Here is a 13,737-nt window from a genome sequence, read left to right on the forward strand (position 1 = left end):
ATGTTATAAAGTTTAAACTAGACAGGCTTCACCATTGGTTATTTGAAAGAAAAGAATTATCTAACAAATTTTACTTTTTGTACTGCTAGAGGCTACACGTCTTAACTAATGTAAACTACCATCTAATAATGGTAGCTTGTCCAGCTGTGCAAACAATAATCTGACTAACAATGTCTAATGCAAAGTGGGTCAGTTATCCTACAGCTTTAGAAGACCAAAGATAATGGGAGAAATCAAGAGATAAAAGTAGGTGCTGCATGTTTAAAGTTCAGAGAATAACCAAGAGATTTCCAGTCACTATTCCCTTTCATATTCACTTCCTACTGCCTCACCCAGTATCTGGTTCAAATATAAATTTGGAGATGGTATCAAATGTGGGACACAGGTAGCTGTTACAACACACACCAACAACTGACTTGATAGACTGACTGACTCAACCAGTCCAGTGAATCAAAAGTTGTCTAATCTGAGTTTTTACTGTGTTCTGCATCTCATTTCAACATTGGTAGGCTGGCCTTGAACAAGATCTATCCACCCCCTACTCTCCTCCTTCCAACCAGAAAGACCTTTAGGAGAGCAGCTATACAACACCACTGAAACCATTCCTGAAGGCCTGTGACTAATTCATACATTCTAAATTAAAAGTTAACTTTTTTTTTAATCACATGGACTCTTTTAGCAATCTGGTGAACTATGAACCCCTTCTCAGAATGTTTGTTGCCTACTTTCATAATCAAAGGAAAAGCTAAATTTCAGTTAAAGGTTAGTGAAAATAAAGATGTAAATCTTTTCTCATCCAAGTTCATGTACTCCCTGAAATCTATCCCCATAACCTTTGGTCAAGAATACTTAATCCAAATGAAAGTCACCAGCTGCACCCTGGAAACATTCAAGCAACTGGAAGTGACCACAGGGCTGATTTATCTTATACTGTGGTATTGCTCAGAGTCCTTCCAAACTGTTCCCCCATCCTTCATGCTTGTCATGGAAAACCACACTGAGGTGGCGAACCCTCTTTCCCTGCCACTCGTTCCCTATGATACCCATGCAACTCACCCCTATTCTAGCCCCCTCCCTCTGGTCAAGATTTCCACCACACCCTTAGAATTTACTGTGTCACTGTCAAACTCCTCTTCAATCTAACTAAAACTTCACTAAGACTTCTGGGACACCCAGCAGTGGAGGAAAAGAGGAAAATGTTAAGCTTTGATAGCTAAAACTGCACTAAGACTTCTGGAATACTCTGTATTTCTTCTTGTTTTACTTCCACACTAAATAAAACTTTCCCTTGAGAACATCAAATTGATGGTCATTTTCTGGTCCCTCCTCCTCTCATGCACCATTTTCTTTTAGTTTTACAGAGCTAGAGATAAGTCTTCTTACTCCTATCACTTGCAGCTCTCCAGTATCACTGATAGAACCATACAATTTAGAACTACAAGGGACCATTTAAAGATCTGGTCTTTTTTTTTTTTTTTTTTTTTGCTTTTTGTCGAGGCAATCAGTGTTAAGTGACTTGCCTAGGGTCACACAGTTAGTAGGTGCTTCTATCATACAACATTATGCATGACCACTTCATTAATCAAAGATACATTTTTAGCCTTTCTATGAACAAAAACTAATATACTAGTTAGTCTTCACAAAAGCACCAAGTAATCAAACGCAAGGGGCAGCTGCGTGGCACAGTAAATAGAGCCCTGGGCCTGGAGTCAGGAAGACATCCTCTTGAGTTCAAATCTGGCTTCAGACACTTACTAGCTATGTGACCCTGGGCAAGTCACTTAAGCCTGTTTACCTGTTTCCTTTTCTATAAAATGAGCTGGAGAAGGAAATGGCACACCACTCCAGCAGCTTTGCCAAGAAAACCCCAAACGAGGTCCCAAAGAGTTGGACATGACTGAAATGACTGAACAACACCAACAATTATAAAGATAAATCAAGCTGCTCGGGGCAAATAAAAATTGAAACCATAATATTAACTTATTTATCAAGTACTAACTGTGCTGTGCTTTTCTAGACAAAAGCTTAATTAACAGAAACAGTAGCAATGGCCTGTTTACTAAATCTTTACCTGTTCACTATTCTCTTATAGTGCCTCACATCTCATTTTGCACTTGTATCCAGCCTCATCTCAAACATTTGTCATTCTCCACTCAATGATGAATTCTCACGCCTGATTATATCCTTCAGATCCAGTAACTCTGAACTCCTGATAGGAATTTAGTTACAGTGTAGATCATAATTCAAAACCTATTCCCCCACACAATTCTTCATTCCATTTCCCTGAACCCTCTTCCCCTCCAAAGTTTGAACCAAATACCATCCAGCTTTTCTACTATGTCCTCTGGAATGCCAGTTTCGTAGGCAACAAACTTCTTTTCATCTTAAATCTTTTTCCTTCCCATTCTTTCCATCTACTAGCTATTACTGAATCCTGGCTTCCCCCCTGGACACCCTTTTTCAATACTGGCTGCACTTGCACTCATTCCCCTCGGCTCACTAGTCAAGGCAGGGGAGTTGAAATTCTCCTTGCTCCCCATTGTCACTTCCAGGTTCTCCATCTACCTGCATCACTCAGTAACCTCTCTTCCTTTGAGGTTCATGCTATTCATATCTACCACCCGATCAAAATCCTGGCAGCTGTTGTCTATACATCTCGAGATCACTCCCTTTTCTCAATGAGCCCAGTACCTTGTTCACACTTTTTCTCTCCTTCCCAACTCCTGTCTTCATACTAGGGGCCTTCAACATATATACTGACTCTTCTTCAAATATGATAACCACTCAACCTTATTCACTTCTCATGACTTACTCCTCCACCTTGCCTCAGCCACACACAAAGATGGTCATACTCTTGATCTTGCAGTCAACAAGAAATGTACCATCTCTGTGTTCTAGAATTCTGAAATCCCCTTATCTAACCATAAACTATTGACTTTTCATTTCTCTTACTGCCATCCCTTACAAAATCCTACTCTCTGTCTACACTGTGATCTCCAGTTCCTTGACCCCTCAAAATCTTTCCCAGGTCATATCCTCTATACTTGGCCACTCTCTCCTTTTTTCCCATCTTGATCCTTTGGTCAACCAATTCAACTCCACACTGTCCTCTTAAGTCCCTACGCTCCTTTATATTTGCTGATTATGCTCAGCCAAACCTCAGCCTTAGATCATTCCCACCATCAGCAACCTTCACTCCCTCACAGGGGCTGCTTAGCAAAGATGAAGAAAATCATGCAACCATTTTGACTGTCAGAATGGAGTCCAGCCAATGCAGTTCAACACCATCCTCCCAGTCTCTCAGGCTTGAAACCTAGAAGTCATCCAGGACTCCTCACTTTTCCCCCCTCAACCCTATCCAAGCTGTTGCCAAAATCTCTCAATTTCATCTTTGTAACATTTCTCAAAAACACCCCTTTTTCCTCCTGACACTGGTGGCACTTTAGTGAAGGCCTTCATCACCTCACACCAAGACTACTGGAATAGCCTGCTCTTGGGTCTGCCTGCCTCAAGTCTCTCCACTCCCTGTTCAGTCACTAAAGTGACGGTCCAATCATGTCATAACCACCACTACACTACCTAATTGTCCTCAGACATCAAGGTTCAAGTAAAGGAAACCCCACAGCGTATGTGACAGGAGTTTCAAGAGAATGATTTATTAAGCACAGCAAAAGGATATGTGGTGGGAATGTGCAATATCAGCCACATGGTCTCCCCAGGTCCTGATATTTTCAGCTGTATGATACACAGGAGCACACACTTGGCAATTAATACTTGCTGGGTATGGTGATGAATGCCTTTAATTCCTGATCCCGAAGAGGCCAGAGCTGGTGGACTAATTGAGCTTAAGAACTCTGAGATACAGTAGGGCGGAAACTGACAGATTGTCTGCACTAAGTCTAGCACCAATATAGCAAGGCCCCCCAAAGCATCATTAAAGAGGGACAAACCAGCTCAGGTTAGAAATGGAGCAGATCAAAGTTTCCATGCCCATCAGGAGCGGAATCAGGTCATGGGAATAGCCAGTTGCTGCACTTTGAACTTGGGCAATGCAGGGAGACTTAGTCTCAACAAATACTGATTTCAAAAGGAATACTGGATGTTGGGAAATATTCTTAAATCACAGCACTTAGTACATTTAGCAACAGCAATAGTGACTTGGGTTTTGCATTCAAAAATGGTGGAACTGAAGTTAACTTCAGGGTCAACTAATCCAAATCCTATTCAAAGCATGAATATCCTTTAAAATATCCTTGACAAGTGGTCATCCAGCCTCTGCTTCAATCTTCTTGTTGTTCAGGCACTTTCCATCATGTCTGACTCTTTGTGCCCCCCCACTTGGGATTTTCTTGGCAAAGATACTGGAGTGAAGTGACTTGCCCAGGATCACTCAGCTAATAAGTAACTGCCCCTCTTGAATCTTCAGTGATGGGGGCATTTCAGCTAGGTGGGGAAGTGGATAGAGTGGTGGGCCTGAAGTCAGGAAGACATCTCCTCTGAGTTCAAATCTAGCTTCAGACATTTACTAGCTGTATGACTCTGAGCAAGTCACTTAACTGTTTGCCTCAGTTTCTTCATCTGTAAAATGAGCTTGAGAAGGAAATGGCAAACCACTTCAGGTGTCTCTGCCAAGAAAACCTCTTAAGGGGGCACCAAGAGTCAGATACTACTGAAAAACACAGCATCATCACATCATTACTAGTCAGAACATCTCTCATATTTAACTGAAAATGTACCTCTCTACAATTTTCACTCACTAATTAATCCCTCTTGCATATAGCAATCCTTGAAATTCCTTTGGTAATTTGAAGATAACCAAAATGTTCCCCTTAAGTTCTCTCTTCTCCAGGCTTAAGAGCTCTAGTTCCTTCAACCCCTCCCAGTGTGACACAGTTTCTAATCCCTTTAATATTCTGATTGCCCTGGTACATCCCATGTCTTAATTACATAAGCGGCAGATCAAAGTCATACCATGATTAAAAAAAAAAGACTGTTAATATAGTATGCTTTTAGTTATAAATCTTGTGTTGAAAAAACAAAACATGACAACTTTTAAAGAAAAGCTGAGTTTAATACTCAAAATATCCACCTGAGTAAAATCCCACTGTAATAAACTATATAAAATATTTGAAGATTTCTGTGTATTTGTAATTGTTATTATTATTGGAATAATGCATTTTTCAGCCTCTAGGAGCTAAAGCCAAGGTTCTCTAATAAAACTTAAGTAGCAATACCCTGAAAACTAATGGGGACAGGGGCAAGTATAATGTGCATATTTCTCTTTCTTTAGATCTTTTTTTCTACTTAGCTCTCAGGTCTATTGGTGTATTTACTTGGGATACCGTGTTAGGCCTGGAATATCTTAAGTAAAGAGAAAAATTAAAAACTGAGAAGCTGTTTTGTGAAAATATACAGTGCATGATGATCTCTTAACTGCCATATCTAACAGCCTTTTCTCAATCTTTACCCTTCTTGACCTCTCTGCAACACTGGGCATAGCTGATCACTTTCTCTACCATGGACGTATCTCCTGTTCTAGTTTTCCTGATACTGCTCTCTTGATTTTCCACCTACCTGTCTGACAGCCCCTTATCAGTATCTTCTGCTGGACTTTCATTCATCCATCCATTTCACGCCCAGTAGCCAACCTCCCTCCCCCAAACTCCCAGGTGTCTATCCTAGACCAACATCTTTTCTTTTGCTCCTTTCTCTCCCCACCCCCACCCCACCCCCTTCAAGTCCCCAGCTAAAATCCCACCACCTACAAGCAGTCTTTTCCAATTCCTCTTAACGTAGTGGCTTCCCTCTATAATTATCTCCAATTTATCCAATCTGCCATTCTTTGTACCCCATATCCTTAGCACAGTGCCTGCCACATAGTAGGTGTTTAATAAATACTTGTTTGACTAATTACTATCTCCTTTGGCGATGTCACCAATTGTTATGTGTTCAATTATTATCTCTATGCAGATGATTCTCAGATTGGTATAACCAGTAGTCTCTCTCCTGGGCTCCCATCTACTACTGCCTTTTGGGCATCTCAAATTGAACATGTCCAGAAAAGAATTCACTATCTTTCCCTACAAACACTCCTGTCTTTCAACCTCATCTTAGCATCAAGGGCATCACCATGCTTCCCAGTCACACAGACACAAAAGCTCATTGTTATCTTCAACTTCTCACTTTCATTCACCCCATATATCCGATGAGTTGTCAAATGCTGTCCTTTCAAGCCTTGCAATATCCCATTCTCCTCCCTCACACAGCCAATACCCTATAGTTCAAGCTGTAATCACCTAGACTATTGCAAAAACTTCCCAATCGTTGTCTCTGCCTCAAGTGTCTCCCTACAGTGCTGCTGCCCCAGCAATTTTCCTAAAATGTTATGTCTAACCATGTCAGTCTCCATATTCAAACTCCAATGGCTCTTTATGACTACCTCCAAGATCAAAGTCATTTGTTTGGCATTTAAAGTTTTTTACAATCGGGCTCCTTTCTACCTTTTCCATCTTCTCTCTATTCCATCCTATACATTTTATTTATTTATTTTTGTTTGTTTTGTTTGTTTTTGTTTTGGATAGGCAATGGGGTTAAGTGACTTGCCCAGGGCCACACAGCTAGTTAAGTGTTATGTGTCTCAGGCTGGATTTGAACTCAGGTCCTCCTGAATCCAGGGCTGGTGCTCTATCCACTGCACCACATAGCTGCCCCCATCCTATACATTTTAATATCAGGCCAACCTGTCCCACTTGTTGGTCCTCATAAAGGACAATCCATCTCCTATGTCATGCATTTGTACTGCCTGGAATGTCTTGTTCATGGAACAGCCTGGAGGCCATTGTCACTGGATGGAAGAGAACGCAGCAGGGAATAAGGTGTAAGAACACTGGAAAGATAAGAGGAAGCTAGGTTATGAAGAGCTTTGAATGCCAGGGAATTTTGTGTTTCACCCTGGAGAAGAAAGGAAGCCACCGGACTTTATCAAGTGGGAGGAGAGGGGGTAACATGGTTGAAAAATCATTTTAGGGGCTGAATGAAGGATTGAAATGGGGACTAGAGGCAGACAAATCCACAAGCAGGATATTGCAACAGTCCAAGTGTGAGGTGATGAGGGTCTGTACTAAAGGAGTGGCAGTGTCAGAAGAGAGAAGGGGGTCTATTTAAGAGATGTTGGGAAGGTAAAACTGAAAAGGCTATGGCAGCAGATTGCACATGGTGGGAGGGTGAGGGCCAGTGAGGAATCCCAGATGACTCCTAGGTTTTGAGCCTGGGGGACTGGGAAGATGGCATTCCCTTTTATAGTAACAGGGAAGGAAAAATGAAAGAGTGACTTAGTTTACTCTAGTCCAGCTCAGCACTCATACAACTGACAATATACCTCTTTTTGTGATTCAGTAGTTTCCTTTACTATATAAAACCATTAATTATATATTAAATTGTTATATAATTCATAACTAAATTTATTCACATATATTATTTATAGAAATTATGATATATAATTTATATTAATGTGCTATTTCTAATAATTATAACCCATAACTAATAATATAATAACTGATCAATAATAATTTAAGGAAGCAGCCAGGTGGCTTAGTGGACAGAGCACTGGGCCTCAAGTCAGAAAGATCCGAGTTCAAATCTGGCCTCAGACAATTGATACTTACTAGATGTGTGACGCTGGGAGCAAGTCACTTAAGCTGTTTGCCCTAATCCACTGGAGAGGGAAATGGCAAACCATTCCAGTATCTTTGACCAGAAAACCCCATGGACAGTTGATGGTTCATGAAGAGTGAGACACAACTGAATAACAAATTTTAAATATGTTTTAGCTCTAAACCGTGTCTAATACAGTCCCCTCCCCCCTTTTTCTTTTGCCGAGGCAACTGGAGTTAAGTGGCAGGCTTTGTCTCCTCAATCAATAAACATTTAGAAAGTGCCTATTGTGCCAGACATTGTGCTAACTGCTGGGACTACAAAAGAGGCAAAAGACAATCCCCTGTTCTCAAGGAGCTTACAGTCTAATGGGGAGACACGATGCAAACAAATATATACAAATCCAGCTATAAAAAGGATAATTAGTAAATAATTAAAAGAAGGAAGGCACTAGAATTAAGAGAGGTTGGGAAAAGGTTCCAGTAAAAGGTGGGATTTTAGTCGGTTACAATTTAAAGGAAGCCAGGGAGGTCAACAGTTTGAGCTGAGGAGGGAGAGCATTCCAGGAAAGGGGGACAGTCAGGAGGGCCAGTACCACTGGATGGAAGAGTATTCCTCATAGTATAACTCTCCACTCCCTTTCAAAAAGTACAAAAAAAAAAAATTATGGATTGATGCTCTTTTTTTGCCAGAGTTTTCAAAATGTGTCACATACTATTTTAAGATCAAGTTGAACAAATCAGATTTGTTTTCAATAGATTCTGCCACTTGAAAAGTTAGCATGGATTAAGAATTTTCCTTTTAATTTTCAATTAACAAGTCTACCTGTCAAAGCACTCCTTTCTTCTGGCACTAGCATTCATTAGTATTAGCAAATTATACTTTTTCCTAGGACATCTAAGAAAATTCATTATGTTCCTATAATCTATAGACACTTATGTAATGGCAGAATTTCATCAAAAACGGATGTATTTTATAAAGACAGATGACATAAGCTTTTTCTACTCGGGGAAATAATACTAACAGTCTACTGAAACTTACTAGAATTTAAGAAATACATTAATTCTATTTCAAAAAATATCTCCAAACACCTAAATGACAGTAAAATACAACAGGTACTAAATAGAGGCAGGTAGGTTGAGACTACAGTCAGCCTCTGAATCTGGATGACCTGGATTCAAGTACCACCTCTGATACATACCACCTGACCCGTGCAAACCACTTATCCTCTCGGTGCCCCCAGGCTATTCTAAATTAATACTTAATATTTGCAATCCTGCATTCTCATGTATGGAATAAAAAAGATTTCCTATACAATCTTGTAAACTTTGTATTACAGAAACACTAAAATGAAATGTAAAATATTTTCACTTTTAAAAGAAATACTGGATAAATCCTTTTCAAAAATACGGAAGAATTAAGTGGATCTGATAAATAAGATCTCATTTAAATCTGTCATAGGTTTGGTAAGACATTCTGTTTATTGGAAAAGTTGTGTTTGGACAACTTTCTATGACCAGATTGACATCAAAACTACAGCCGTGCCATGTTCTTTTCCGGTTCCTGGGCCACAGCACTGAACCAGAAACTAAAAACGTCTCCGAGAAAACAGAAATAAAACGACAATTGAAGGCACTGGCCCAGAACACTTGTTGAGCCACAATTAAAAGTTTTGGAAATAGAGGCTGCGTCTCAGCTGACCGCTTCTTGAAGCTGCCGGGCCTGAGCTGGGAAAGGAAACCCCGCCGGGAGTCACGCTCCAAGCCCCTCTGGGTCCTCACCTAACCTGGACGCGGCCCAGGGGCTCGCCCACTCCAGGCAGGGAGGGACGCTCAGCCCCGGCACCGCCCCGGCCTCCCATTGGCCCGGCCGCCCAGGCGTGCGCCCCGCCCCGCCCCGCCGCTGGGCCCGCCCTCTCCCCAGCGGCCCCCCCCCACCCAAGAGGAGAGAACAGAGCTTACATAAAGACTGACGCTCTCAGCCCCCAGCTCGCTCCCAGCCAACCCGAAAGGGGGCGGGGACCCAACTACCCTTATCACGTGACGGGAGAGGTCCCCGCCGCCATCTTGAGGGGGAAGGGGAGAAGCCCCGCATGGAGACCCATTGCTAATCGGCATCCACCCCCACCTCCGACTGTGCCACGGCAACACGTGACCCAGGCACACCCGCCCCATCCTCTCTGCCAAGGGCACTTCACTGTCTGGGACAGATTTCAAGCCCCTCAGGGCAGAAGTCCATGAGGCTTAAGGCTTTTCCTCCCAGACTGCCAAAAGAGCTCCTCAAACCCCCCTTCCTCCCATCACCGACCCTGGCTGCTCCCTTCTCCTGTCCTAAGCCAGCTGGCAGGAGAAGGCAGGGGAACAGCTGTGTGGGCTCCGCAGCCAGTCAACCCCTTCCCCTGAGGAATTAAGTGACAGGAGGACGGACTTGCTGTCACAGGACCGAGAATGACCGTCCTCCGCGTTCTTCCTCAGCAGAATATGCCAGTGTAGGGCAATGAGAACATTACTATGAGAAGTGGATGTGCCTGAACTATTTTTGATTAGATGAAGGGAGTAAATGCTAGGACCTAAACATGGTATAAGTAACATTTAGGGGGAGGCACACTTATTTCTCATAGGACAAATTTGAAAACCACCCTCTAAAAATGATCACCTGTAGTACTACATAACTCAGTTGCGTCTTCCCACTAAGGTAGCATAGAAGGTACTTGCTGAAAATTAACGACTTGCTGAAATTAATGGCAGGATGCCCAATACAGATCCATCCACCCTTCTCCCAACTGGTTGCCAGGAAACGTCCTGGGCTGCAGACAAGATTTAAAAAATAGTTTACTTTTATACTACATTTCTTTCTCTCATCCACTTTTCTCCCAACAATACTCTCAAATAAACTTTCCAGTAATAAATGAAAATCAAGATTAAATACATGAGTTATTGGTCAATGCTAGGGACAAATCAAGGCAATTCGCTATCAGAATGTAAGCTCCCAGAAGGGAAGAACCACGTTTTATTTCAACTAGTTGCGACCAAAGACTCGTGCTGCTTAACAACTGCGGATGTGAATTTGAACACTTCTCTGCCAAGTAAAGCTTCAAATACTCAAACTATTTTTTAAGTGCTGGGGAATATTAAAATGATTTTGTCATCATCTGTAGCCCTTTCCTCAAGATTACAACTAGGCTTGCCCACACCATCTAAATCTATGATACTTTAATTTTCTGTACAGACTAAATTCTAAGAAGCTGTCATATAATACATATTAAGTGTCTGAGAAGAGATATTTTTAAGGAGAAGAACTTCAGCCACCTCTATTTCCCAGGACAAAATTACTTTGCAAGCCGTGGTAAACAAAACATTAGAATGACCTCATACTCCCATTTAAAAATACTAAGAAACTTCTGAGAATTAAAATTCACATAGCAAACTACTTTAGTTTTAGAAAAAGAGTTAAATGATTTTATAAAGCTCCTGTACACTACAACTCTAAACTTCCAGGCAACGAAAAAAAACGCCTCTTTAAGAAGCCACAATAAGGACACAAAACTTACAAAGTCCTATCTCAGTCCATTTGACTTTTTGCATTAAAAGGCAGAGTTCCAATAATGAGATTTAAAGGAATGAAAAAGGTGGAGGAAGTGTATGTAGTCCAAATAGTGAGTTCTGTTAAGTACTAAAACAAGTTACCTAAACTTAACTAGAATACTGCATTAGTCCACAGATGGTTTTATAAAACTATATATGAATTCAATTTTAAAATCAAAATGTTTAAAAGTGGCCCAAATGCATTCTCTCCAGTCACACCTGGATTTCTCAGTAAGATCCTTAGGAAATGACATTTGAGCCTCTACGGAAAGGAATCAACATAAGGTGATGGACCCAATGTGTAAACACTAACACAACCAAAAGTTTCCAGTGCTCCAGGTTATGCAAAAGTGAAGGGGAAAAACTAGTATTTCTCGATTGTTTTGTCTACTTTATAAGAGCGTATGGTGCTACTTCCATTTGAAATGAATAAATTCACATTTGATTATTTTTAGACCATTAAACTCTTTAGTCGGCCATCAGACCTAGTCTGAATTACGGTGTGGAAAAGTCAGTCCACGCTCCGAGGCAAGCAACACCTTCATCCGGTCGGTTGGACACACCAGATCTCATTAAAAAGTCACTTTGGTGAGGGACATAACAGGGCTTTTAAACGTGTACTATAAAAGGTTAAATCTACTTGAAAGGAATTCAGTAGAGAAGTTAAGTCTCCCAAGGTAGCTTTCTCACTGCACCCTTGGGGAGGTTCAAAAGACAAAAAAAAATAAAATGCAATGGAACCTCCAAAAGAGATGGTGGGGGCCTAAGTCGGGATCCCCATCTTTTCTGTGGCTATTCTACCACTGGGGATGATTTCTAGAGCTTTCTGTTATGGCAGGTGGGGGTGAGAGTGGTCGAATACATGAAAAGCAAGATGAACACTAAGAAATCGCTGTGAGAATGGGAAGAATACTGAGATCTAGGAGACGCAGGTTGGTAAGGCTGTTTCTAAGTACAGAAGCAGCAGCAGCACTATGGACCTGGACGAGAGGCTGGCTTTTCCCCCCTACACTCCCCAGGTCCCTCCCAAGGAAGAAGTCTACCTGGGCCCTGAGGGCAGGGAAGTTGCACTCCTCCACGTCTCCATCCTCGGGGTCCCCTCGCAGGGCCGTCCGAAGCCGCTCCAGATGCTCCCTCAGGGTGACCCGCTGGTGGAAGGAGAAAGCCGGGTGCAGGGAGGCCATAGTGAAAAGCAGCAGCAGCTCCTCCTGGGCCCCAAATCCCAGCCCGTCAGCTCGGGGCTCCGCGCCATTGCCCTCCGGGCCCCGCTCCTCCGGTTTGTCCCCCTTTTCCTCGCCCGGCTCGGGGTCGCTGCGGGCCGGGCGGCCTCCGGGGCCGCAGGCGACCACGGAGCTGAAGCTCTTGAGCACCGAATCCACCTGCGGGAGGAGGCGGTGCAGACGCCCGGCCGCCTCGCGGTTCTCCGAGCCCAGCAGCGCCAGGTAGACGATGAGGCGGGAGCGGACGGCGGGGTCTCGGAAGTCTCCGAGCTGCCCCGGGTCCGTGAGGCCGTTGGCCTTGGCCTCCGAGTCCCGCAGGTAGTGGTAGTCCTTGCGGGCCAGGTCCTCCAGGCACGAGCCAAGGAAGCGCAGCTCCAGCGGGTTGCACAGGTCCAGCAGCCCGCACATGAACTCGAGGCGCTGCGCCGAGCCCAGCACCAGCCCGAACCACTCGTACACCCGCTCCTGGTCCCGGAGCAGCGAGGCGGGGCCGCAGTCGCCCTGCAGGGACATGCCCTCCCCGGCCGCCGCCGCCACGGCCGCCGCCCCGCCAGCAACAGGCGGCCCCGGCAGCAGCAAGCCGCGCAGCGGGCCCGGCCGCTCCCGGAGGCAGCGCCCCCCGGGGCCCAGCGGCGCAGGCGGCAGCGGCGGGCGCACGGCCGGGTGCAGCGGTAGGTGACAGTCGCGCCGGTGAAGCGAGTCCTTGACGCCCATCCGCCCGTCCGCCTCCGCCGCCGCCTCCTGCTCCTCAGCCTCCAGCTGCTGCTGCTGCTCCTTGGGGTGCGTCTGCTTCAGGGGCAGTTTCATCTTCAGCATCCTCGGCTAGGGCGGCGCGGACATGCAGGCGGAGGCGGAGGGGGAGCTTGTGCGGGGGGAGGCGGCGGCCGTGGAACGGGCAGGCGGCGCGCGGGAGCCGAGGGCGAGGGTCGCCCGAGAGTCAGGAGCCGAGCCCCTCCATGCCGCCTTCTCCGGGGTCCCGGTGGGGGAGGGGGGGAGGCCGGGGGCGGGTCTCCCCGCGCGGAGGAGGCGGCTCCGCCAGCCGGGAGGGGTAGCGGTCCCGGGCGGCGGTGTCGTCGTCGTCGTCTCCCCCCGGGGCGAGAGGGCAGGGTGTTCCCGGCTGCGGCGCCCTCCGCTCCCGGGCTCCGTGTCTCCGTACGTGTGTGTGTCGCGCGCTCCCTCCGCACACACGGAGCCGAGGAGGTTGTGGCGGCGGCGGCGGCGAAGAAGCAGCTTCCCCCACAGGCGAGCGAGGACTGGGCTGGAGGGAAAGAAGGGGAAGG

The 13,737-nt window shown here is 44.9% G+C and overlaps 1 protein-coding gene across 1 annotated transcript in view; it reads right to left on the bottom strand.

Annotated features, from left to right (window-relative positions):
* ZCCHC2 (zinc finger CCHC-type containing 2) overlaps positions 1-13,321 on the bottom strand; it is an 84,792-nt gene extending 71,471 nt beyond the window's left edge. Inside the window, exon 1 of the mRNA XM_027868911.1 lies at positions 12,281-13,321. Within this exon, the coding sequence (XP_027724712.1) occupies positions 12,281-13,273 (993 nt within the window). The 5' untranslated portion in view covers positions 13,274-13,321. The remainder of the gene's footprint in view (positions 1-12,280) is intronic.
* Between the last annotated feature and the right edge of the window lie 416 nt (positions 13,322-13,737).

The sequence above is a fragment of the Vombatus ursinus genome, unplaced genomic scaffold (genome assembly GCF_900497805.2).
Source record: "Vombatus ursinus unplaced genomic scaffold, bare-nosed wombat genome assembly UNPS02014791.1, whole genome shotgun sequence".
NCBI lineage: Eukaryota > Metazoa > Chordata > Mammalia > Diprotodontia > Vombatidae > Vombatus > Vombatus ursinus.